Raw genomic sequence first — 23,922 nt, 5'->3', positions numbered from 1 at the left:
GTGATTATTTGAAATAACAATGGAAGTGTATTTTGCGTGTGATTGCAGCGGGTGATTTGATTTATTAGCTTGATTGCTTTGGCGACGCACAGAAAACATACTATGTAGTCAGTTTGAAGATTTCTAATGATTGCAGGGTTGCGTAATGTCAAGCCGAAGGAGTCTATAAGCTCAAAGCTGACAAGCTGAGTAGTCTTTAGTTGGTTTAACCCCCTGTTGTGGCTCTAGTGTTGGCAGGAGGCCCTGCTGCTCAAGAAGAGGAAGTCCTGATGATGTCCGTGACAGCAGCCCTCGGGGCCTGGACCGGAGCCAGAGAGTCCATAATGACAAGCACTCAGATGGACCAATGATTTCACAGGACTTAAATTACTACCTTAAATCAGTGAAGGGGTCAGCTGTGGAGGGAAAACGCCATAGAGGGCAGATAAAGTTAAACCAGGTTGATGTCTTCTAGAATCTAACTTTTAGATTAGATTTGCATGGAAGGTGTTGAAGGAATACTTCACCCAAAAATAACTACTCAACCTACATGTCATTACAAACCTGTATGACTGACTTTCTTTTCTTCTGCATTGAAACAAAGCAAATACATACTTTACAGTTTACAAAAACATATGACTCAAATGCTCCCATCCAGCAAAAAAAAAAAAAAAAATATATATATATATATATATATATATATATATATATATATATATATATATATATATATATATATATATATATATAAATAAATGACCAAAAAATTATTTTTCTAAAATGTTTCAAAATATATTTGTGCATATAATTTGCTTTTGGAAATCATATATTTTTGACAATATACTAATATATTTTAAAACATTTAAAAATATATTTTGACCTATATATGTAAATCCAAGAAAATACATTTACATACAGTAAAAACAACTTTAATTGAAAATACTTGAGGTCTTAACATTTATACAACATTTAGTAGGATGATTGTGCTTTCACAAACAGAGATACCATAGTTCTCGTAACATATTAAGTGTCTTGTAAGTCTATTTATATGGCATTAAAAATGTTGGATCAGTTTATTGTCTTATGAATGAATATCAGGTTTGGAGTGACATGGTGAACTATCCCTTTAAACGGCGAGGATACAACTTCAAAAAAGTTCCCCTATTATTGAATTTACTCTATTTGTGTCCACAAACCAGCTTGGATCATAGTTCCCCAACAAACATGATGTACAGTAAAGACAGATGTTTTGGCTGTGAACACGTCGATGGCGGTGATCTAATGAGAGAAGCCAAGCTGGCTGTACAGATGGCCGTCCTGAGGTGGCTATAACATCCAGAAAGAAAGATGTCATAGGATCTGCCTCCAAGGCCCCTATTAGAAGAATCAGACAATTAAACACCATTTATAAACTCTCTGGTACATATGTATACACAGTGTGGCAGTTAAACACCAATAAATGATGCTCAAATACGGCATAATTAGTACATTTAGATTATCTAAAGACAATTCAAATGATGTTCGTTATTGCAATTCTAATGTGTCTCGGAAGACGAATCGGTTTCCTAGTGGAGCTCTAATTTAATAACCTAACCTCCTCCTGACTGAGCTAAAAATAATGAGTGTGTTTACTGTGAAGTACTACTTAGAAATGACTAAAGTCAATGTCAACCTATTTTGCCTCCGTGATGTGGTGCAACAGGGTATTGAGAACAAATGTATAGGTCAGGACTTGATTTTATCCATCAGGAATGGATTGGACCTTGAAAACTGGGAGTTAGAAATCAGAATTTACTGCCTTATTATTGGTTAATATTATCCATCAGCTCACTCAAGGTTTTTGTATTAACATGCACTAATAAAATGTGCACAATAAGGCACTGAACATCTAAGGTAATAATATAATCCATCAGTGAACATCTAATTGACATCAGTGAAATAGTAGCTTAATTTCCATATGAGTAATTATATTTTAATAAAATATTGTGAAAAATTAAAAAAAAAAAATTATGATAACATCATCTCGAGTTTAGAATGAATGTATAAATTAATTAATTTAAATTATATTTGTTATTATCAGTGTCAGGAAAGTTATTTTTAAAAGTAATGCATAACAATATTGTATTAATCCCTGAAAAGCAACTAATTTTGTTACTTAGTTAGTTTTATAGAATCTAATGAATTACATTACATTGCTTTTTTCATCTGGGTTTTGTTTTCAATAAAAGAAAAGTTATATTTTTGACAAATGTAATATCCCTGTCACACCAAAAATAAAAAGAATGTGCCTCAGGTTGAAGGAAACAAATTAAAGTCATTTTTGCTTATAAATGTGGTTTCATTGGATCACTGAAGGTCAGCAGCAAAATGGCATTAAATACATAAAGGATATGTGTGGTGTTAAAAACTGAATAACTGCTGTTTGCATTTCAGTGTTTTCAGGCACTTTAAGGAATATTGAATCTGTTTTTGTCTGAGAGATGAGTAAATGCATGTTCACATATAGTCTGTAATGACAGTAACATTGACAGCGCACACAACGCCTCTGCACTTACTCCTGGTTTCTCTCAACATGAGGACAGGAGAGCTGTCAGTCAGTACATGGGAAAACAAAGTAACTGGCATTACTCGTTTGAAAAAGTCACTCGGATATTTTCTTGTCAACTAAAAAGTAATTAGTTACTTGACAAGTAATCTTGTTACGTAACTAGATTGATTCTAATGCGTTACCCCAAGACTGATTATACATTTTTATTTACATGCACTTATGAAGCATGCACAATAATAATAATAAAAAAAGCAATGCAAACCCACCTTCTTTACAAACACACACACACACTCACCTCCCCAGTAGGTCTGTGCACTGTAAGAGGCACACCTGGAGACGCTCGAGTGCTCCTTGTGTGAAGCCTGCATTATGCTAATTGTGACCCATGGGCACTGTGTGAAGGCTTGGTATAATTATCCGTGTAATTGTCTCGTATTTTGTAAAGTGCCAGATCGTTTAATTCAGGATTAACATTTCTTCACCTCCAACGGCCAAAGGCTTTACTTGACTGAAGCCCTCACCTCCCTCCCCACCCACAGGGAATTGAACAGTATTCATACATTTGATTTTCATGCACCTCTCTTATTGTTTAGCGTGCATGAACTTACTTATTTGGTGTTCATAAAACAAGGGAGTTTTTTTCCTTGTGTTGTAAAGCAGAGGGTTTGACGTGTACTCTTGTGAAGGGAGATGACAGAACGGCTTTCATTTAAAGCAGCGTCTGTTTTCACATGCTTTAATGATGCCTTAATCCTTCAACCGTTTTCCCGTGTGGCTGTTTGGGGTGAGTTTTCGCTCGCAGCCAGTGTTTCCAACGAAGCCAGAGAAGCAACCACAAATTGAGGTGTTATTAGTCTCTGTAACTCACTAGCGTTGTGGTTTGTTACTAAAGCCGAACGACACTAGAAACTGCTCTGACGCTAAAAGACGTTTTAGCAGCATGTCAATTCATTTCCACAGATGCTCTGCATGTTAAATCAGAAATATTAGTTGTGAGTTCTTGAAATGTTTAATGTCATTTTCCACTTCCCGTCTGTTTCTGTGATACTGACAGGCATGGCTTAAGATTTTTATATAAAAAGTTTGGTACGTGGCCAAGGCTTTTTGTCTCTTGATAATTTGCAGTGTCTATCTGTTGTGACATATACCTGGGTTCTTTGAGTGAGAGACATGGCACTCTATTAATTTCTCATCAGTGTCCCTTCAGGCACAGACTGAATGATTCTTTCAAGTCTTAATTATACACTTACAATTATAATCTATAAACCCCTATGTCTGGGCTCTGCCATCACCTGTCTGAAAATAATAGATGAGTAACTAAGATTGAGTAAGGTAAAAATTGCATCATTTTAAAGTCAGCATGAAATTGTTTCTTCATCAGAACAGATTTGGAGAAATGTAGCATTACATCACTTGCCCATCAATGTGCAGTGAATGGGTGCCGTCAGAACCCATTGATAAAAACATCACAATAATAATATATTAAACTATTCCTTTAAATATATTAAGCAAAAAATATAAAAAAAACAAATGCATCACCCTGTAGACTGAATAATGGTGTTTGCAAACCAATTCTTAGTTCCCAGCCCTAATCACAAAATCATATTATGTATGCTCTGTACATTGCTGACAATTATAAATAGCAGCAGTAACATTGCTATGTCATTATAAACATCTGCAACTAAGAATGTGTTATGAAATGCATCATCCCAACCAAAAAGACATTTCTGGAATATACTTGTGAACGTAACATGAAAATCACTCCAGGATGCAGCATTTTATTTAAACTAATCTGACAAATGAGCAGTCTCGAGCAAAATGATTAGGCCTCGAGCAAGACGAGACACACTGCGGTGTCTCAGGTGACAGCCACTGAAACACCTGACATCGAGGAGTTTTGCATTTAAACATTTCTGGGTAAAACAGTCTGTTCTTTGCTGATGAAGGGCTGCGTAATTCAAGTTTGGACTTGAAACACCCTCACTATAAACTGTACGTTTATTTGCGTTAAAGTGACTCAGCTCCCCCTGGCATGCTGAGTTTTCACATTTCCCAAAATCCATGATAATAGCCGTTTGTCACCTTGATTTACAGTGAATTACAAGCATTAAGAGATATTTGATCTAGTCACAGAAACGCTGTCTTTCAAACGTCTGAAGTCCTGACATGCTTACAGGTCATTAGAGAGGAAGCAAAGTTGGAGAATTTTCCCTTTCATTGAGGGATGATGGCCTACGAATTGCTTGACTGGACATGTCAATATATATAAGACAGACACCACATTGGTCTACTGAGCTCTGATATCTCTAAGATGTTGTTCCAGATTTCCAACACTTCATAAACCTGTTGTACCTTCTGTATGCTGTGACTGCCAAATCATCCTACAGAAAAAAAGAAAAGAAATCATTCCTCATGCTGTGTAAGAGATGAATCCTGGGTTTGTGAAACTCGCTGTATCCATAAGCAGTTACATGATATTCTGCATGTCAATATCTTTGATTCATCCATGTTTTTTTTTTTTTTCTTTGGGATGCGTCCAACATCAAACAAATGCTCTTTGTCAGTGTTTATGACACGGTCTGTTTTTGTTTCCTCCTGATAGGTGACTGACGACTAGCATGTTACCATCTGCACTGTGTGTTTCTAAAAACACTCCAGTGACGCAAAAGGCATCCTGCAGCAGTCAAATCAACTGGCATAACAACTTTGTCAGACTTATAGTTGTCAGTAACAGTGGTACAGAAAGTACATCTAAATATTAGTGGTGCAAACTCCTATTAAAGAAAAAAATCAACCACAGTGCTTTCAGAAGGTTTTTTTTCTTCAGTGCTTTATTCCAGTATACTAGTGGTTAACGATCACGGTGGGCGACTTTTAACTGAACTTTCAAATAAATATTTCAACTGTAAATTTCGGTAGTGCACTCTGTGACTAATACAGTGATTGCGGACCATGCTGGAACCAGACTTACTTTAATGTCAAACCACCTCCCATCAAGCACTTATATTGCATTTTCACATATTAAATTGTTGTTATATTCAGGAGAGAAAGGAACTTGTTGCTAGGTGTTAGTCTATTTTTTTAAAGGTGAAACGAAAATACAAATTACGAGTAGGACAATGTGTCTTGTCATTCTTTTTTCTTTCTCTTTACTCTAGGTCTATTGCACAAAGCTGTTTCCTTAAAATTACAAGAAATTATAATAAATACATAATCAAATTAGTGAAAAATTTTCTCTTTAGTCACAATCCTAGTCTTGACTTAAAAAATAATAAATAAATTATATATATATGCACACACATACATGTGGTATACACTTTATACTTGTTTGCCAGTTTTTTGAAGGTCATTTTCTCTAGGCACACTCCAAGTCTTGACTACAGATAGTTTTTTTTTTGCATATTTAAACTGTATAATTATTTTGAATTTAGCTGTTTAAACAAGCTGTTTGAAACCAATTTACAAACCACTGCTAGAGAAAACATGCACTGGTGTAATTCATCTCCATGTGACAACTAGCCCCGGTCTCCCCTGCAATAGAGAGCGTGCTAAATATATAATTACGTTCTCATTTAATGCCTATAGAGAATTTCTGGCACACTGGCCCTGAAGGAGGGGTGGAGGGACGTCAGAGTGGGCTTATCTGATCCAGACCACTTTGAGACGACACCTGTAGAATTTTCGAAGATAAATAACCACCTAAGTAGCCATAAAAGAGGATTTACTGTCAAACTCCTGCGGTCCCGACAGCTGGAAGAAGCCTTACATCAATGCGCCTAAAATTATAATACTGAGAAAGTTGCATACTAATTCATACTGCTTAACTAAAAAATCTAATTGTTGCAAAATAGTGACAAATTACCTACAGACTGTCTCAAGTTGGACTTTATTTAGTTAAAAGGTTTTGAGGCAAACCGATCACACAGGCCCATTAGTATTGTGCCCAGGGACTCAAGAACATTGATCCACACTGTCAAGTGTCTCGTTGCCCCTGGGGTCTTCCTGTGGTGGCGTATGTTTCCAGTGAAATCCCTAAAGGTGATGGGGCTTTAAATAGAGGCTTTAACCAGCCCAAACGGCTCCCTGGTGTGCACAATTAAGCCTTTGTACATCTCTGTTTGTTTTCCTGTTTTCATGTCGAGTCATTGTTTGTTTTGGTGGAATGTTATGTTCTTACGACGTCGACTTCGTTTTGATGTCTGAAAAGGTGTCATCTTTGAGCTGGGCATTGATTTCCAATATATATATATATATATATATATATATATATATATATATATATATATATATATATATATATATATATATATATATAATCAGAACAAATGTACCAAAACATTTGTCAAACTATCTACTGAGTTCTACAATAAAATAATTGTTGGGTAAATGTTTTAAATTTCAGTTTCTCTAATTTTGAAAGTCATGACTACCAAGAAAAGCAATGGGATCCAAATCAACATTGGGGCTCATTGCCTTTCTTTGTATGAAAAAATGAGTGCTGTCAAGTGATTAATCACATGCAAATTATAAGTTTTTGTTTTCATAATATATGTGTGTGTATTATATGTATATACACATATATAAGAAAAATGTTACGTTTATATATGATATGTTTATATATGATATAAATTATATCAATATAAATATATGCATGTGAATATTTTCAAAATATATGCTGTGTGTTTTTATATTGTATATGCATAATAAATATACACAACACATGTTATGTAAACAAAAGCTTTTATTTTGGAATTATGATTGGTCAATTCGGCTGTCAATCAAGCTTTTTGTGAATGATCAACAACATTCTCAAAATAACAGAACACCCTATTATCTTTAATTGTACTGATATAAATACACTCAGATGCTCTTCAGAATATCTTCTACAAGAAGAGCCAGTTAATTATGTCATGGGTTAATTTTTTGGGCATTTGATGAATTAGCTATTATGCATAATTCTTTTTCAAGTATGAGACTTTTTTATTTATTTTTTTTTTTTTAACTAAATGGCTCTGAATGACTCAGCTAAAGCGCTAACAGGTTGATGGATTATGGCAGGAAACGGACTTTGAAAAACATCCTCGCTGATGATTGACTCAAATTAGTTTCTTCCTGCAAAAATGATATAAATTGACATGACGCATACCACCGAGTTAGAGAGCGAGAGAGTGGACTCATATAAGGTAAGAATGTGGCTAAGCTGCATCTCTTGTCCATCATCCACCTCTGATGTAAGGCACATGTCAGTCACACTCCTTCCGGCTCTCAGCGCAGCCGCAGGGCAATCCTCACCCAGTAACACATCTGTCAGCTTCAGAGCTGCTTGATCCTCGATGATGAAGGACTAAGATGACAACAAGCCAATAATCCTGATAAATATTGTTAATATAAATAAATCGAGGATTTGCGCAGGTGAGCGTCCATGTGTGTCATTAAACAACAGTTTAATTTGCAGGGAACGTTCAGTGATCGCTATACCTTCAAACACACTGGTCTATTGTGTCTACTGTTAAAAAAAAAAAAAAAAAAACTGATGAGGAAGATCCCTGGTGGCAGTTTCATAAAGGCACAGACTTCCTGCTTTAAGTAATTAGTCTACCTGTATCAGCCAAGAGCACCTATATAGACTCATTAGGGAGTCACCTTTTGAGTGCACACAAGTGTCCTTGACCCCATAAGGGAAATATTGCAGTATATACAGTATTGTAAGCATTTAGCTGTGATTATGTGCAAAAGCAAGATGTTTAATCCATGCAATTTGGTGTCACTTTCATGTCCAACTTTGTCTAGCAGTTAAAGGCAGTAATAGTCAGCTTTTAGACGATAATTTATGTTTTGTTCCTCTGGACACTTTGCTTCAGGGGTGGTGTACCATTAACTAAACTGAATCTCTTCTGCATGTTTTCACCTGTATGAGAGCTATGCAAAAAATGCCATAACTCACCATATCTCTGGGCAACTGAAGACATATGAAGGAGTTTGAGCACATATTTCAAAGTGACAGAAACAACTCTTTCACTACCTCGTCGGAGCTGTCAGTTCATCTGTCCGTCTAAATGTAGGACATTTGGAAATCTAATCATCTGGTAACTATAATGAACTCCTATGAAGATTTAAAGAAAGGAAAAGTATGCATGTTGTATTCTAGTGTACAGGCTACAGAGGCAGACTAAAAGGTAATCACAAGTTAAACTAGCCCATTACACTACTTTTATTACCTCATTATGAAGCCGCCACATTTAAATAATTCGCATATTTGAATAAAAATGTAAAGATGATCAGCTTAATATGAAGTCTTTGTGAAATTGACTGTTTTTTACCTGACAATACAGGTGGTATCGTTTCAGTGATCAGCTCTAGCCATCAAATCTCTTGATTTATTAACCAGCCAGACACATGGCGCTATCATCCCGACAAATTACGACGAGTAGTCAGTGCAAACATGTTGTATCTTATCTGATTTGCATTAGGAATTAAGCCAACGTTTGGTGGAGCGCGCATGACTGGAGCGGAGCGCGCTCTCGTGGAGATCCATTACATTACTCTCCAACAGTAGTCCATTGAGAACGAGACGCTCAGCTCTTCTCAAGTCTGAGGGAGAGTAATGCACGCCAGCATTCCGCTTGTTATATTTGAGAACAATTCCGGGGAGGATACTTGTGATTTTAAAGTCTCTCAGAAATGTGAAGATGAAAAGTCCTGTGAAACATGGATCAAATAGGCTACAAATAAGGCAGAAATATTCGAATAATCTACTTTTAAACACGCAGTCCTACCATGTTTATAGAAATAAAATAAAGGTGGTATTCATGTTTGGGTAAAACACTGAATCATCATTTAATCACTCTAAAGATGTCAAGTGGTGTAACCTAGAAACGTAAATGCTTTTCTCGTGCGCGTTAGAGGATGCATGTTATGTATGTAACTTTATAGCCTATATATAAATATTTTATATAAAAAAACAGGCCTACGATGTCTAAAATAGTCAAAAAAATGAATTATAAAATAAAAAATAAAACGTCACTGTGAAAAATATTTGTAACAGAAATAACAAATTATGCAAACATTTAGCCTGTTTTCTCCCTCTACATAATTTCAGGCTTTTAACCAGATTTCCCCCGTTTTGCCTCCAGACCTGTAAAACCTACAAACATGCTAATCAAAAGTAGCTTATATTTTGTATGAATTTTATGCATTTGCATTTTATGCATTTGTTATATATATATATATATATAAGTGTATCATGTCATAAAACACAAGGAAGCGTAGTGACGTAAGACGAAACAGTTTTTTTAGCCTATAAACTTGAATCCTCATGCAACTCTATTTCTGCATTAGTGAATGAAGCCTTGGTTATGTATAAATAGATGCTTCAAATATCGTTGATGTTGTTTGTGAAATGATCCACTTGTTTAAATGCCATCTGTATACCCATGTCATGTTTAAAATATTATACTGCTGCAGTGAAACAGGAGTTTAGGAAATTAAGCTGATTATGGTGTGTAAAAATTGGGGTGATAACCAGCCCCACACCTTTTAATCAAAGCTGTTTTCCCCGGGGTGCAATTTTCACCTTTTTTTTTTTTCAAGTCAAAGTGATAAGGAACAACTCAGCAGCCCCAAATAGCAATCATCTTATTTGAGAAGATTTGTGTCTGCCTCCAACCCCTGACAATTTAAAGGTTATCTTTACTGTAATAAACTGAAATTGTAATAAATATTTTCCAGTTTCGCGCGAGAGCAGATGTAAGTTAATAGCAACACGTTATTTTCCGCACTGTTAATGCATATGGGGACGCTTCTGCTGGCAATTAGCAGATAATGGAATGAAAGACAGGTTTTGTATTACATGCATGTGGCTGATGATGATGTCATTGAGGGACAGCGCGTGAACTCAGGTGTACGGCTCCACTACAAAACCGCGCGCCTTCCCGCCAAATCAGAGGAAGCAGAATTAACATATTTTCTTTTTTACACAAGTTTTAGTTGATATAAAATATAATTTGTGTGTGTGTATATATATATATATATAGCCTATTATAAAAAAATATTTAGGCCTACCTATTTTTGTCAATCCTAAAAATGGTAATTATTTAAACATTCCCACATTCCTAAAATAGAACAAATAGGCCTAATTTAAAATCTATGAGATTGTTGGTTAAATTTAAAGTTAACAAGAATTGTTGCATTTTAGGAAATATAGTAATTGCATTAGAGAAATAACAAAGTATCCAACCTCGATCTGTTGGGATTAAGCAAGCATTAAAAATAAATAAATATATAATTACAAAGTGTTACTGAAAACCGAGTCTCGGATTGTTATTATTAGACAAACAGCTGATTAAATTAGACAATGTAGATCAATTGTAGGCTTTATGTAGCCCTTTTATAATATTTATATTACAAAATTAAAATCACCCAAATGCTCTGTGAAAAATACTGATAAAAGTGCACGTGCATTTCAAAAGATCCTTAATATTTATGCTACACGTTCAAGTGATCCAGCTTTAAAAATGTCTTAAGGCAAAAAATCTAACCTTTTTTGTTTTAGTTTTTTTGCCAAGAAAACCTGCTTTACTGCGGTTCCCTCAAAATAAATAATAATAATGATTGTAATAAAATGCCTTAAAGACTTAAACATGATGACGTTTCATAATTGTTATGCGTCGACCAAAACAAAATTGACGTCAGCGGAGCATACAATTATTCCTAGCAAACTCGTTTGATATGCATTATTTCTGACAAATATTCCATCTTTTGTATTTAATGAAGTAGTCAGTCACTAGTCTACTTGATGTACTGACTAAACACATATTCACCAGTTGAGCATTTTTTAAGCAAAAAGGCACATTTTGCTGCAAATATATAAAAATGCTTACTAGAGTTGCTTTATAGTGATTGCATGAAAAGTTGTTTATTGACACCATGACTTCAAGTCGGATGTTGACTGTTCACTTGGGCTGCAAAGAAAACACTTGAGGTTCTCCAGGTGGCTGGTAAATGCTCTGGGAACCTCCTGACATCACTACAGGGGGCTGACCTGTGCTGATCTTAGTGGCTAGGCAGGTATTGTCCAAACATGTCAGACAGTCAGGGAAGCAGTGAACCCTACATCCGCTCAACCAACAAAAAGAGCCGGGCTCTTCTCCATGTTAAGTGCTGTGTAGTCTACTGAGGGGGTACCACGGGGCAAACGTCTCAGTCGGTCAATCAGCTGGACTTCAGGCTCTTATTTGTCATGAGAGACGCCCAACAATCAGTGTCTCATTACATGCAACAGTGAAAGTTGTTGGGTGAGTGACCTTATACATGAGGCAAAGTCAATTTGTGGGCCAAAAAGGAAAGGGAACTATTAATAAACAATAGCTAAATTAATATATTAATGGCTTCAGTCTGGACCAGACTATTCTAACATCAGGCACACTGACATACTAACAAAGTGCCTGAAGAATGACTTTCATGAAGCTGTAATTCAAAACATATTGACAGGCCGAGGTGAAACACCCAGACAACTTCAAAACTTGTCAAAACAAGAATAACAAAAATTCCCACGCCTGTTTTAATCTGGAGTCCTTGCGCCCCCTAGAGCCCAAACCTGTGTATTAACATCTAAGACATTGGCAAGCCTTGTGACGTCTGAATTAAATTCATTTCATTAATCTTGAAAGCCTAATTTGACTAAACCTGGTATTCATTTAGGAAAACCAAGACTGTGGAAAAACAGGTGATCTGCCATGACCATCCTTGCTGAATATTTAAGTTGTCACTTCTGGAGAAATATGTGTGGGATTTTCCCAAAGCAGTTCTTTGGTTGAACGATTTTGTTCTGGAATAACTGTGCAGAACTTCACATACAGTCCCTCTGATGTAGCTTTTATTGCTTGATTTTTCCAGGAAACAACTTAAACCAAAGGCACTGATGCAGAAGTAAACATATACATGGCAGAACATTTACAATAATTCACAATATCTTACAAAAAGGGGGAGATAAAAAAAAAAAAAAATGGGCACAAAGGCAACCTGTTTAACACGCATGCTTTAAAAAAAAAAAAAAAATCAATGCAATTAGAAGAAAATGAAACCCAAATGTACTCCGGCCACTTGGTGACCAATGAATGCTCTGCAGTGAATGGGTGCCGTCAGAATGAGAGGCCAAACAGCTGATAAAAACATCACAATAATAAACTGTTGCTTTCAGCCAAAATAAAAGTTGATAATGCATAATAATGTTTCTTGCAAATTAAAAGCTAACATGCCTTAACGATTGATTTTTGTTTATTTTAAGCACAGATTTTCATTTCACAAGACGTTAACTGATGGACTTGAGGGGTGTGGATTATTGCGATGTTTTTATCATCTGTTTGGACTCTTAATCTGCAGCACCCATTCACTGCAGAGGATCCTTTGGTGAGCAAGTGATGCAATGATAATTTCTCCACTTTTCTCTTCATTTTGGTGCGAACTTTTCTTTTGAATTATTTAATAACTTTAAAGAGCATACTGGGAGTGTTCCGAATTTTACGATTATTCTTTCAAAGCTTGGGTTTGCCCGGGTGACAAAACAGAAGATGGCTAGACTAGACTCTTCTTCAAATCTTCTTCTTAAAATGACTAGATTTTATCCAATAGGACCCCGGTACTTTACCTACCACTGAAAAGCAGAAGGATTAAAAAAAAAAAAAAAAGAAATACTGTGTGCAAAGTGTAGAATGAAAGCATACTGGTAATCACCATAAGCCCAGTATCTCTCCAACAAATAAAACACTGATAAAAGTGCAAGTGCATCTGATCCCAGATATTCATGTACACGTCCAAGTGCTCTGGCTCCAATAATGCCTTAAGGCAAAAATATTTGCTAACAATACCTGCTGTTTCCTGGAAAGAAATAAAAATAATAATAAAACCGATATCAAAAATGGGAAGAACTGCTACTACACCTTGTTCAACAACAAAAAGACTTAACATGAGTTAACTGCATAGATCCACAACTATTTTCAAAAGCAACCAAAAACTGATAAGAAACGTCTCTTCAAACAAAAATGTACAAAAATATTTGTTTTGCCAGTTAAGATGATAAATGCAGTGAGTAAGTCCATATCAGCACTGCATGCTCACAGCACTCTCCATTATAACCTGGCATTAAAAAAAAAAATCACTATGAAGGCACCGAGGCCAGGTGGGGTGAGGATACAGTGATGCTGCGGTCAGCTGGGGATGACAGAAGGAAGGTGGAAGGAGGAGCATGAGTCTCTACGGTGTATGAGTTTAAAGAGTAGCTCTTCTTTCTCCTGGCTGAGCTTCTGGTTCTGCAGAGCCTGCTTCTCTAGCGCCTCCTGCAGCTCGTTCTGCTCCTTAGACAGTTGTCTGAAAGAGGATGACAAGAGTTTATGGAAAAATTTAAAATAATAACAAGAAAAAAAAAGTTTTTATTTTATGTAGACTCATGCATTCAGTCTATTAAAATTTCAAACTCATAACTGGGCAATCCTGCATCTACAACGCCAGGTGGCGCCACATACAAGCATTTGAGATGACAGACCTTCACTCTGACGGTGCAGGAATAAAAGAACTCCAGGAAAACTTAAAGCTTTTTATTATATTTGGACAATAGCAAGATAGAGACTAGCAAGTGAAAGCCTACTGTATCATATTTGAGGCACAGATTTCAGTCAAATGTTAGTCATTTTTCAAGATGAACAAGATTCTTTATTATTTTTGTTATTCTTGTATTTTTTTTTTTTTTTTACAAAAATCATGTTAAAATGTATCAAATATGATGCATCAGGCTTTTGAGGAACATTTATTTTATTTATTTATTTGCATGGTATTATGTTTTGCCCTCTCCACGATAAAAACAACAAAGCTTTAAATCATAAAACATATTACTGGAAATCTAAACTAGTATTTATATGCATTTTATGCAAGGAGTCCTACTGAAGTACTATACGGTTATAAAGATCTCACTGATTTACATTACATGCTTTTTAGCTACACAACAACACCAGCACAGAATCACATATACTTGCTTTAGTGTGAGCTCCTTATTCTAGTATATCATACTATATGAACCATACAAGCCTGATGTATCAAATACGAAAAAAAAAAAAAAAAAAGTTTTATCTAAAGGGTAAAATAAACTGTTCCCTTAATTTCATACTATTATTTCATATATCAGGTTTGCAGGGTTAAACTAAATTAAATAAATAAAAAAAATCAGTCTATTCCATTACCATATTGGATCTTCATAAAATCTTTGTAAAATTTAAGAGATGCTGCATGTGCTACTTACATTCCTAAATATAATTGCAATAATTCCAGCCATTGGCAGGACAGACAATTCCTGCCCCAAACACTATAAAAGCACAGTCAGGGTTTATACATTTTGAGAGGATCAACCCCTTCAAATGCATATTAAGCTTCTTTACTCTTATCAAACATTTTCACCCAGAAAGAAGTGCACACTTGTGACACATTTCCACCAAAATTGCCGGAACATTTATACCAGGAACGTCTTTTGTTTTTTATCTTCTTCTCACAGGAACTGTTATTCCCCCCAGACCCGTTGCTTTCTGCGTTCCCACCGCTGTCCACCATATAAATGTATGTGTTGTGTTGCTACTGTAAGTGCATGTGTACTGCTGTCTACACAAAGAATTGCCTTTTAAGGACAACAAAGCTGAGTAAGTCAAGAGTACCGTGAAGATTAGGCAAATAGATTTGTGATGTAGGTCTGCCTCCATTTCTCAATACAAAGCACACACATTTCAGACTTGCATCCTCGGTAGTTTTGGACTTTGTGAGTTTGACTCAGTAGTGTGATCTCCGAAAGATGGGACGAAATATTATATCAAACAGTATTGCCTCTTTTTATTTTCATTTTAACATATTAATAGATTAATTGAATAAAGACCAAAGATTTCCTGTTAGATTTACCAAAAAACTTTTTTTTTTATGTTTAGCCACTTGAGAGACATCAGAGCCAGCGGCAGATATCAGAAGGACAAGCCGAGTAGAGGCTGCTCTCGGTGGATACATGATCACTGAGCTCTCGCTGCTCACGTGGAGCTGACCGTCTCTGAAATCGCTGAAACACATTTTTAAATAGGCGCTGTCTTTATAAATAAACCGCAGATTTGAGTTTTTAACAACTACATTCTTGCCTGAAATACTTTTAAAACTAAATTTCATGACACGATAAGAGTAATATTTTAAAATGATGAGAATAAATGGTGGTTGAAATCACAATGCTGCGTGAACTCAACCAATCAGGATGTTTAGTGCCCAAGTCCCGCCCCTGAAAGTTCCAGAACTTTGAAAAAGTACCACCTCTCCAGCAGTGACTTTCTGAGGGGCATTTGTTTTTTTTACCAGGAACTGTATTTAGTTCCTGGTTCCTGTGGTGGAAACACACCGAGTACCAGCCAAAAGTTCCAGCGGTGGAAATGCGGCTGACTATTTTAAAATAGTTAGTTTGCAGATTGATGTAAACACGTACTGTATGAGGCTTTGGTAGTTGTCCATCCTCACTCTGTAGTCCTCGCTCTGCTGGAGCGCCTGCAGGAGCTGATCCTCCAGCGACAGATTCCTCTCCACCTGACAATCACAACAACAAGAAGCAGGAAGTTATCAAAATAGCTGACATATTGTAAAAAAAAACATTGGTTTTGGTTTGAGTTGAGTTGGTGACTTCTGCATTTCTTTATGCAAACAAATAGGTCAATTTGCCACATTCAAATAAACACATGAATACACAAATAATGCACCTGGACTTATTTTTGTGCATTATTTCTCCATGACGGAGTATAAAGCAGATGACTTGTTTACACAAAGTGGATGTAAACCTTTTTTTTTTTTTTAAACGTAAGAATCTGGCACTGAATATACATATTGATTAACCTCTAATCTGAAGATCATGAGTTACTGGCCTACAATAACTATCAATACAACTTCATACCAGTGTTTCCATCTGCAGCAGCTTGTTCCCCTGGTCCTGTAAACGCTCACGCTTCATTTCGATGACAAATAACAGACTCTCCTGCTCCTGCTCCCAGAATGCACCAGGGCTTCCATGAGTCTGGGATGAAAAGAGCGATACAGCTGAAAACTGCAGCTATCTGAAGCACGCTTTGCCAACAGATCTCCACTCTCCTAACAAACCTCAATGTTTCTCTGAAGGTCTCTCTTGAGCGTGGACTCCTGCGCTCTGCGCTTTAACTCGTTGAACAGCTTCAGCTCTGACGTCAGCCCTTCAATCTGATCCTGAGTTCATAGGAAGTTCAGACCAATCACTTCAAAATCAAGTCTGGTATGTCTAGCTTGACGTGGGAAGTATATTAGATCAGCTCTCAATCAAATGTATTGAGGTAATTCAGTGAGGTTACAAAGAGATGCGTTTTACCTTCAGTGCATTCTCAGCTGCTGCATGAGACTCATTTAAAACATTCTTCTCTTCACTGTGTAATCGCTGTAGCTCTGCAAAGCAAACAGTTATTGAATATTACCATTTACCACAAGATTATCTCTCTCTCATATAGTATGTGTATATATATATACACACACAGAGACACATTTATTGCTCTTAGAAACTGTGTTTGCCAAAGTTACATTAGATTTGTTTGTCAGCTGATAGTATTTCAGTGCTCTGACCTTCTGTTGCGCTCTGATGCTGCTCTAAGGTGCTCCTCGTCTGTTTTTCATGAAGATCATTTAGATCAGTGGTTATCTCAGTCTTTACCTGTTAACACAAGAAATTATACATTTATTTACCATTTAACGCCTTATCAGCAGCAAAGGCTATTCTCATGGCAACATAGTACAAATTAAAGCGCCTCTTTTAGGGGTAATGAAAGAGTTTTGGGAGTCCTCAATAACAGGTTGACATGCATGCAAGGTCAAAAAACACCTTTATTATCTTATATGCATTTATTTTTTCCTTACTTGCTCAAGGACTCCCAGATTATTCGATCAATAATTCATTTGAACAAAAATCCCTACTTTGCGTGACGCTAATCAGCAGTGATTGGTCTCATTTTCTTTTCATCATGCCTGTGATGCCTGATAAAACAGTTTTTGAGCGCAGTGCTACTTTGTATTCAGCGTTACAAGGGACACCGCTATTTAACTGCTCCAAAAGCGGCACCTAGTGGCAAAGAATCAATTTGCATTTTCATTCAGACCAACCTGAAAATCGACTGATGTAAAGTTCGCCGAGGTCTGTGCTCGCAACAAGTGGACGGGCATTATGCTAATGTTTCATGTTGACGTCAATATGAAACAGCTTGGGATTCATTATAAAAATTAAAAAAAATACTCGTTTCAATGATTCAGAGTTGACTCTTTCTTTTGAGAGACTTTGGGTCTCATTCATGAAACATTCGTAAATATACAAGTAAATATTTGAGTAAATATCTGAGTGATTTGCGCGTAAAGAGAACTTCCCGAAAACTCTTCTCCTGATTCACAAAAACTTCGTAAACGTCAGATGTGATAGTGAAATGTGTGTGTGTGTTAATGAATTCCAATCAGTCGTAAATGGGACGCGCGTGCACGCTCACTCTCAATTACCATAAATCCCGCCTATTAAATCCGACTGACAACTATATATGAGCATCATATTATGACACCAAACGAAGGATTTCAACATGTCTTCTCAAAAGCGACTGAAAAAGTTCAATCAGAAGTTCATTCAAAACGGCATTTGGCAGCATATTACAGATCCTATTACTGGCTCTCATAATAAAAGTTAAAAGAAAAACCGTATGTAATTAATATATATAATATTTACACAGCATTTTGAAAAAAATATGTAGCCGATTAAGGTGAATTAAAATGCAGCCGTATTAATGAGCAAAACGTTCAGACGTTAAACGCACTATTTACGCGTGGCTGGGAGCAGGTGTAGATTTCTTTCGTACCAACTAACATTTGGAAAATACGAACGTTTTAATGAATCCAAAAATTTACGCCAAAACCACTTTACACGCGATTTACACAAAAATTCGTTCTGCTCGTGTTTCATGAATGAAAGCCAATAACTATATACACTGTGCACTTTTTAACTTAAAACTTTGCGGGATGTTTGCATTCACTCAGAGCTGTGTTACAACGTTGTTAGGTCATTTCCAAAAAAAAAGAAAAAAAAATTATTAAAAACATAATGGGGCACTTTGAAATAAGAAACGTCTATAAAGGATGATATGCAATAATATTTTCTATGTTTTTCTAAAAATAATTTTTACTTAAGATCTTTAAGTTTGATATTTGATATATTTACAGTTTCTTGTTGGGGTAGGTTATATTATTTATACATAGCTTTTTATACAAAATTTTATGTTTTATGAAATGTTCCCAATTATATTTATGTATACATTAATTGTGTCTTAAACTGCTAATAATTTTACATAATAAATGAGTCTGCAATGTTCTTAAAAAAAATCTTTGTTCTGTCTTGTTAAAGCAAGCAGTGCTCTACTGTGTTAAACACAAAAACCAGTCATCTTTCCAGGGCAGTGAATAAACATCCCTCCCAGCAAACAGGTTTAGCTTTGTTGGTCAGAGGTTAGCACAAGGACAGATGCACCAAAGCACACGTTCCCAAACCCTGAACAACAGCGCACAGTATCGGCCTCATTCCCAATTATGCTGTAATAAAAGCATGTCTTGTTTTTATTGCTTGTGACAGCTTTAAAAAGTATAACCCGCTGACATAATCTGGGATCAGAATACTATTCGTTCCTGAATGCCTACATGAAGCTACATGTACTTGCAATGTATTCTATTTACACTACATAAAGAAAGGGCTTTGAATACCAACTCTACCTTCTCTATAATACTGTGGACTAAAGTGCAGATGTCTCCAGGATGGTCCTTGAGGAGCTGGTCTCTCTCCTGGTCTCCTGAAGCCGTCAAAACTGCATTTAGTAGCTTTAGCTGACACTCATAAGTCTCCAACAGATTCTCCACAGATGAGTGTGTACCTGGGGGAGAGCAATTGAACACTACATGTTTGCTCAATGGTACATCTGAAACAATATCTCCATGAGCTTAAGCCAGGATCGCCCACGGCCAGCAACACAAGAGTATTAACAGGTCTCTGCAACCCAACATCCGTGTTACAAAACCCTGCGCTCTGCCAACAACAACACACTGAAAAGACACAGTAACAGATAATAACTGTAGCACACGTACCACGATCTAGAAGTCCAAAACAAGCTTTTCAGTCACAATGCATTTTCTGTTTTTGTTTATCTAAAGAACATCTGCACTTGTTCCCATGACCTGATCGAGGGGAAACCACTTACCACTTCCATCTTGAAGTTTGATGTCCTTTATGTGCTTCTCAGCTCCTTGTGCTTCATTTTTTTTCTGAAAGACATTGCAGACACGGAATCAGTGATTCAGCAACTAGCTGACAAACTCAACCTACATGCATGACAAACATTTCACAGAAGTGTCATATAAATTGATATTTGTTGCACTCCAAAGCGTTCAGACATTACCGGAGAGATATGTGCTCAAGATTGCATAACCATGACATCATTGAAAAACCACTTCCAGTGGTGCAGTATACTTTGAAAACTTGAGGTGTATTTCTCAATGGGTGGAACAAGTGCTTTATTGAGTTTATTATCACGCTCCACACAAGCCTTGAAATTCAGGAAGAATGCTGTCATACATCCATAGTGAGTAAAGATTGTGGATTCTAGTGTGAACGTCTGAAGATAGAGCTCAAGTTCAACAACATTCACAGATGATTTAACATTCTGAAGCTTACGTGCCAAATGTCTGCAGAGATATAGCCCACACACATCCTCAAAACACTCACAAGTGCAACATGTCTCTCCTTTGAGAGCAAAATCTCCTGTTTAGGCCTAGTTCAGGTAAGAGATGCATTTAAACTCACAGATAAGATCTGAGAGCTGAGGCAAAGACTATCAGTGAGTTCAATTTCACAGTTTCACATTTAGTATGACTTTCAACTATGATTTCTGGTACTTGATGGCCCCTTCTCTCCTTTCTCTTCACCTCTACTATGAGGCCAACACGCGCTTTCAAGAACAAAAAGAGTCAAACCTTTTCAAATCATCCTGGTTAATAACTACTGAGATTCTCACTGTCACTTGAGACTGTTTAAATGAGAAATGACAAGACATGTGTGGTTTAGTGTCGGGCTGGGACAAATGCCAACCAAAACATGACACTTATGCTTCACGCCATCCACAGTTTGAAAGGAACCACAAGCAAATGATGTCATCCTGCCCGTGTATATTGTATAGAAACAAACGCCTGCCTGGAGGGCATTCAGCTTTCCTCTGCTGAATGCAATTCATTTTTACCAGGTTTCTATTAGGAACTAATGTACAAAGACAGTGATATTATAAGAGCAAACTCCGTATACACCTTATTAATCATGAAAACTATGTATAGATGAAAAGATGCAGCCACAATACAAATTCAACTTGCTGAATTTGCACACAAGGCATTTTCCATTAAAAAAGCATTATAAAGAAAATGCTTTATATAGCTAAATGCATTCATATTCTGGGCCCAGATGCTTGCTTATTTAGATTGCATCATCAGTAAAGTCTATGTTGAATTTAATCTTTTAATATAACTTAAAAAATATAAAATATTATATAAAATATTTTTTTTAGGTGTGTGTATATATATATATATATATATATATATATATATATATATATATATATATTTTACAGAATTATCCACCATTTTTAGTCATTAAAATGCTGCGACAAGTGCTTTATATGGATTGCAAGTTCCCAAAACTTGCAGTTTGTTTGCATTACTTTGTTTTCTTCTTTTTTGAGAGATGATCTAAACTAATAGCTTAAAACAAACTATGAATGTAGCTTGTGCCGAAAACTATGAATAGCATTTTAAAGGTCTTCAACTTTTTTAGCCTAGGCTTATTTTTCATAAATTAATCAGCAATAAAAACCCAGAACAGGAACTGCTTTCATCTCATAATTCGGTTTAATCCACAATAACACTATTATGCATTTGCCGGCTCTCTGTGGCAGGGAACCAAATGTTCTGGAACTTTAATGAACCCATAGCTTTATTGCACTTTTGCAGTCATGTGGTTATGTGCTTTTGATGCAACTCCAATAGAGGCTGTAATAGTGAGCGTAAGGCTTTCTCTGTTCGGTCTTCAGGGAATTTTCACACTTCTCCAGTTGTCCATGTCAAGTATACTGACACATGGCTATGTGATTAACAGGACCAAATGAACTCAGGCTGTTTATAGATCACATTAAAACTTGCAGTGAGAAACTCGGGACCCTGTGTCTGTCACATCCAAGCCCAGTGAATATAAATCCTTCAGCAATCTGGGCTGGGCTATGAAAGCTTGACCCTGTTATTATCAAAGCTAGATGTCCCTGTATGTTTAAAGGCCCCAAAAATGCATTGATTTTTCTCATGCATTTACATTAAAAATGTCAAATCTAAAGTGCCATTGATGTTCTATTGGTTTTACTTTTAATGCATGCATGAAAACACATTAAAATTCAATTTATTAAAAATAAATGGCTAAATATGCCTCTTCTATGATGAACATTTTCAATATGTGGTACGACTGCCCAGTTAGCTTGAAAATTACAATTATAATGCTTTAATGCATGCAAAAATAACTTGAATAAAAAACACACACGATAGGCTACTAAATAAAAAAGGTCCAATTAAAATACTGAAATTCTTAAAATTTAATTTCTATAAATATCCTAAAAAAATCCATAAGTAATTTGGCAATCTTAATAAAACAGACATAATTAATCAGGTCAATATTTATTTTATTTATTAATTGTTATTATTATTATTATTTATTTTTTTTCGATTTCGTATCATTTTCGTTAACTGGAGTAACCCTAAGAAGAAGAAAAAAACTATGACTAAAAATATTTTATATTTACAAAGCTGTGTACCAAAATACATTAATTAAAACCACAAAATGATAACATTTACATATAGTGTTAGTACGAAACTAACAGGTATACCAAGAGGACTAAAAAAAAAAAACTACATATAAATTACATTTGACCTTTTTTACAACCTCGTATATCCTGATTTGTCATTGACCGAAATGCGGAACAATTTAAAAGGAGCACAAAGTGATCAAACTTAAATGCTGGATAACACGCCTTTAATTTGTCATAACGGATGTCAGTAGCACATTTTAAGTTAGATCTCATCGGTTTCTAATTAAAACTTCCACAAGTCGACAAACTATCATGATGAGAGCTTTAGCATCGACTAACGCATTAGAGAGGAAGTAACCAAACAGTGGCTCCCATAATACAGACACATTTACACGTGCTGTATTTGCTACATTTCTCGTCTCCACAGTATAACATTGTAAGTTTGCATTATTTGTGAAGATCCTGGGAAGGTTTTAAAACGACCTACCTTCTTCCGGGAGACCTGGCCACAAACTTTGCTGTTGTGACAACCCATGCTCCTCTGATCTGCCTCTGTATTTCAGCCCGTTGTTGTGTCGCTGGTAAGTTTCTGGCTGTTTGCAGGAGTTCAAATATGAGCGGAGCTCTCTTTGAGCCTCATTGTCGCAGAGGCTGAGACTGAGCAGATGGGCGGGAACTACAGAGTCAAGGCGGCGTTCCGAGAACGCAGGCTGCATTTACATCAACAATTTAAACCGAGACAAGCGGGAAATTTGTCGATCTATGCGCAGCAGCTGCGCAAACGGATGCATACTGCAGCTTCCTCGAATGAAAACATAAATAAATAAGTGTATTTGGCCAATACAATAGTATGTCCCTAAATATTATGTTCATTGTTTCCCCACTCATTTCTTTCTATTTAATGTAGGCCTATTTTTTTTTCTCTCTGTCTCTCTTTTAAATTTTAATTGCCGTATTGTTTGACCATCCTTGAACTCATGGCTCTTTATCTTTTCTTTCACATTTGTATTTCCCGAGCAAGTGTTTAATAAAATATGTAAGTATGTATTGTCACTAATTATAATAAAGCTAAATTAAGCATTTATTAAATTAAATAATTGTTTATTAATTTTTTTTTACATATTTTATTATAGAAATATTAACCATATAGAGAACGTTGACAGAGTAACACGGCGGATATCGCATTTTGCGTAAAATTCTAAATGGACTTTTAAATACCGACAGGATAAAATACTGATTTTGGCGGGAACTTTTTTTGTTTATCGCCTTTTGGTCCCAAACTCTTCATATGCTTGTATGGATCTGGGTATTTGATGCTAAACCACTTTTTAGTGAGAAGGTTTAATTTATGTTTATGTCATAAGGAAGCCATAGTTACAGGCTACATGGTAGCTCAAACACGTTACTGTTACAGTAAGTGTTGTAAAAAAAAAACATGTTAAAACTGAAAGTTTGATG

At 36.0% G+C, this 23,922-nt stretch overlaps 1 protein-coding gene across 1 annotated transcript; it reads right to left on the bottom strand.

Annotated features, from left to right (window-relative positions):
• Positions 1–12,379: 12,379 nt before the first annotated feature.
• On the bottom strand, positions 12,380–23,172 carry LOC127971944 (coiled-coil domain-containing protein 69-like). The gene is made up of 9 exons (XM_052575281.1): positions 22,952–23,172; positions 19,828–19,891; positions 19,346–19,503; positions 17,174–17,261; positions 16,926–16,999; positions 16,685–16,786; positions 16,482–16,601; positions 16,023–16,120; positions 12,380–13,891 (listed from the first exon to the last, which is right to left on the bottom strand). The coding sequence occupies exons 1-9, from the start codon at positions 22,997–22,999 to the stop codon at positions 13,732–13,734; spliced, it is 912 nt and encodes a 303-aa protein (XP_052431241.1). The 5' UTR covers positions 23,000–23,172; the 3' UTR covers positions 12,380–13,731.
• Between the last annotated feature and the right edge of the window lie 750 nt (positions 23,173–23,922).

Source organism: Carassius gibelio, chromosome B14 (genome assembly GCF_023724105.1).
Source record: "Carassius gibelio isolate Cgi1373 ecotype wild population from Czech Republic chromosome B14, carGib1.2-hapl.c, whole genome shotgun sequence".
Classification (NCBI taxonomy): Eukaryota; Metazoa; Chordata; class Actinopteri; order Cypriniformes; family Cyprinidae; genus Carassius; species Carassius gibelio.
Note: the sequence above shows the minus strand (reverse complement) of the source record. Positions and strands in the feature narration are given on the sequence as shown.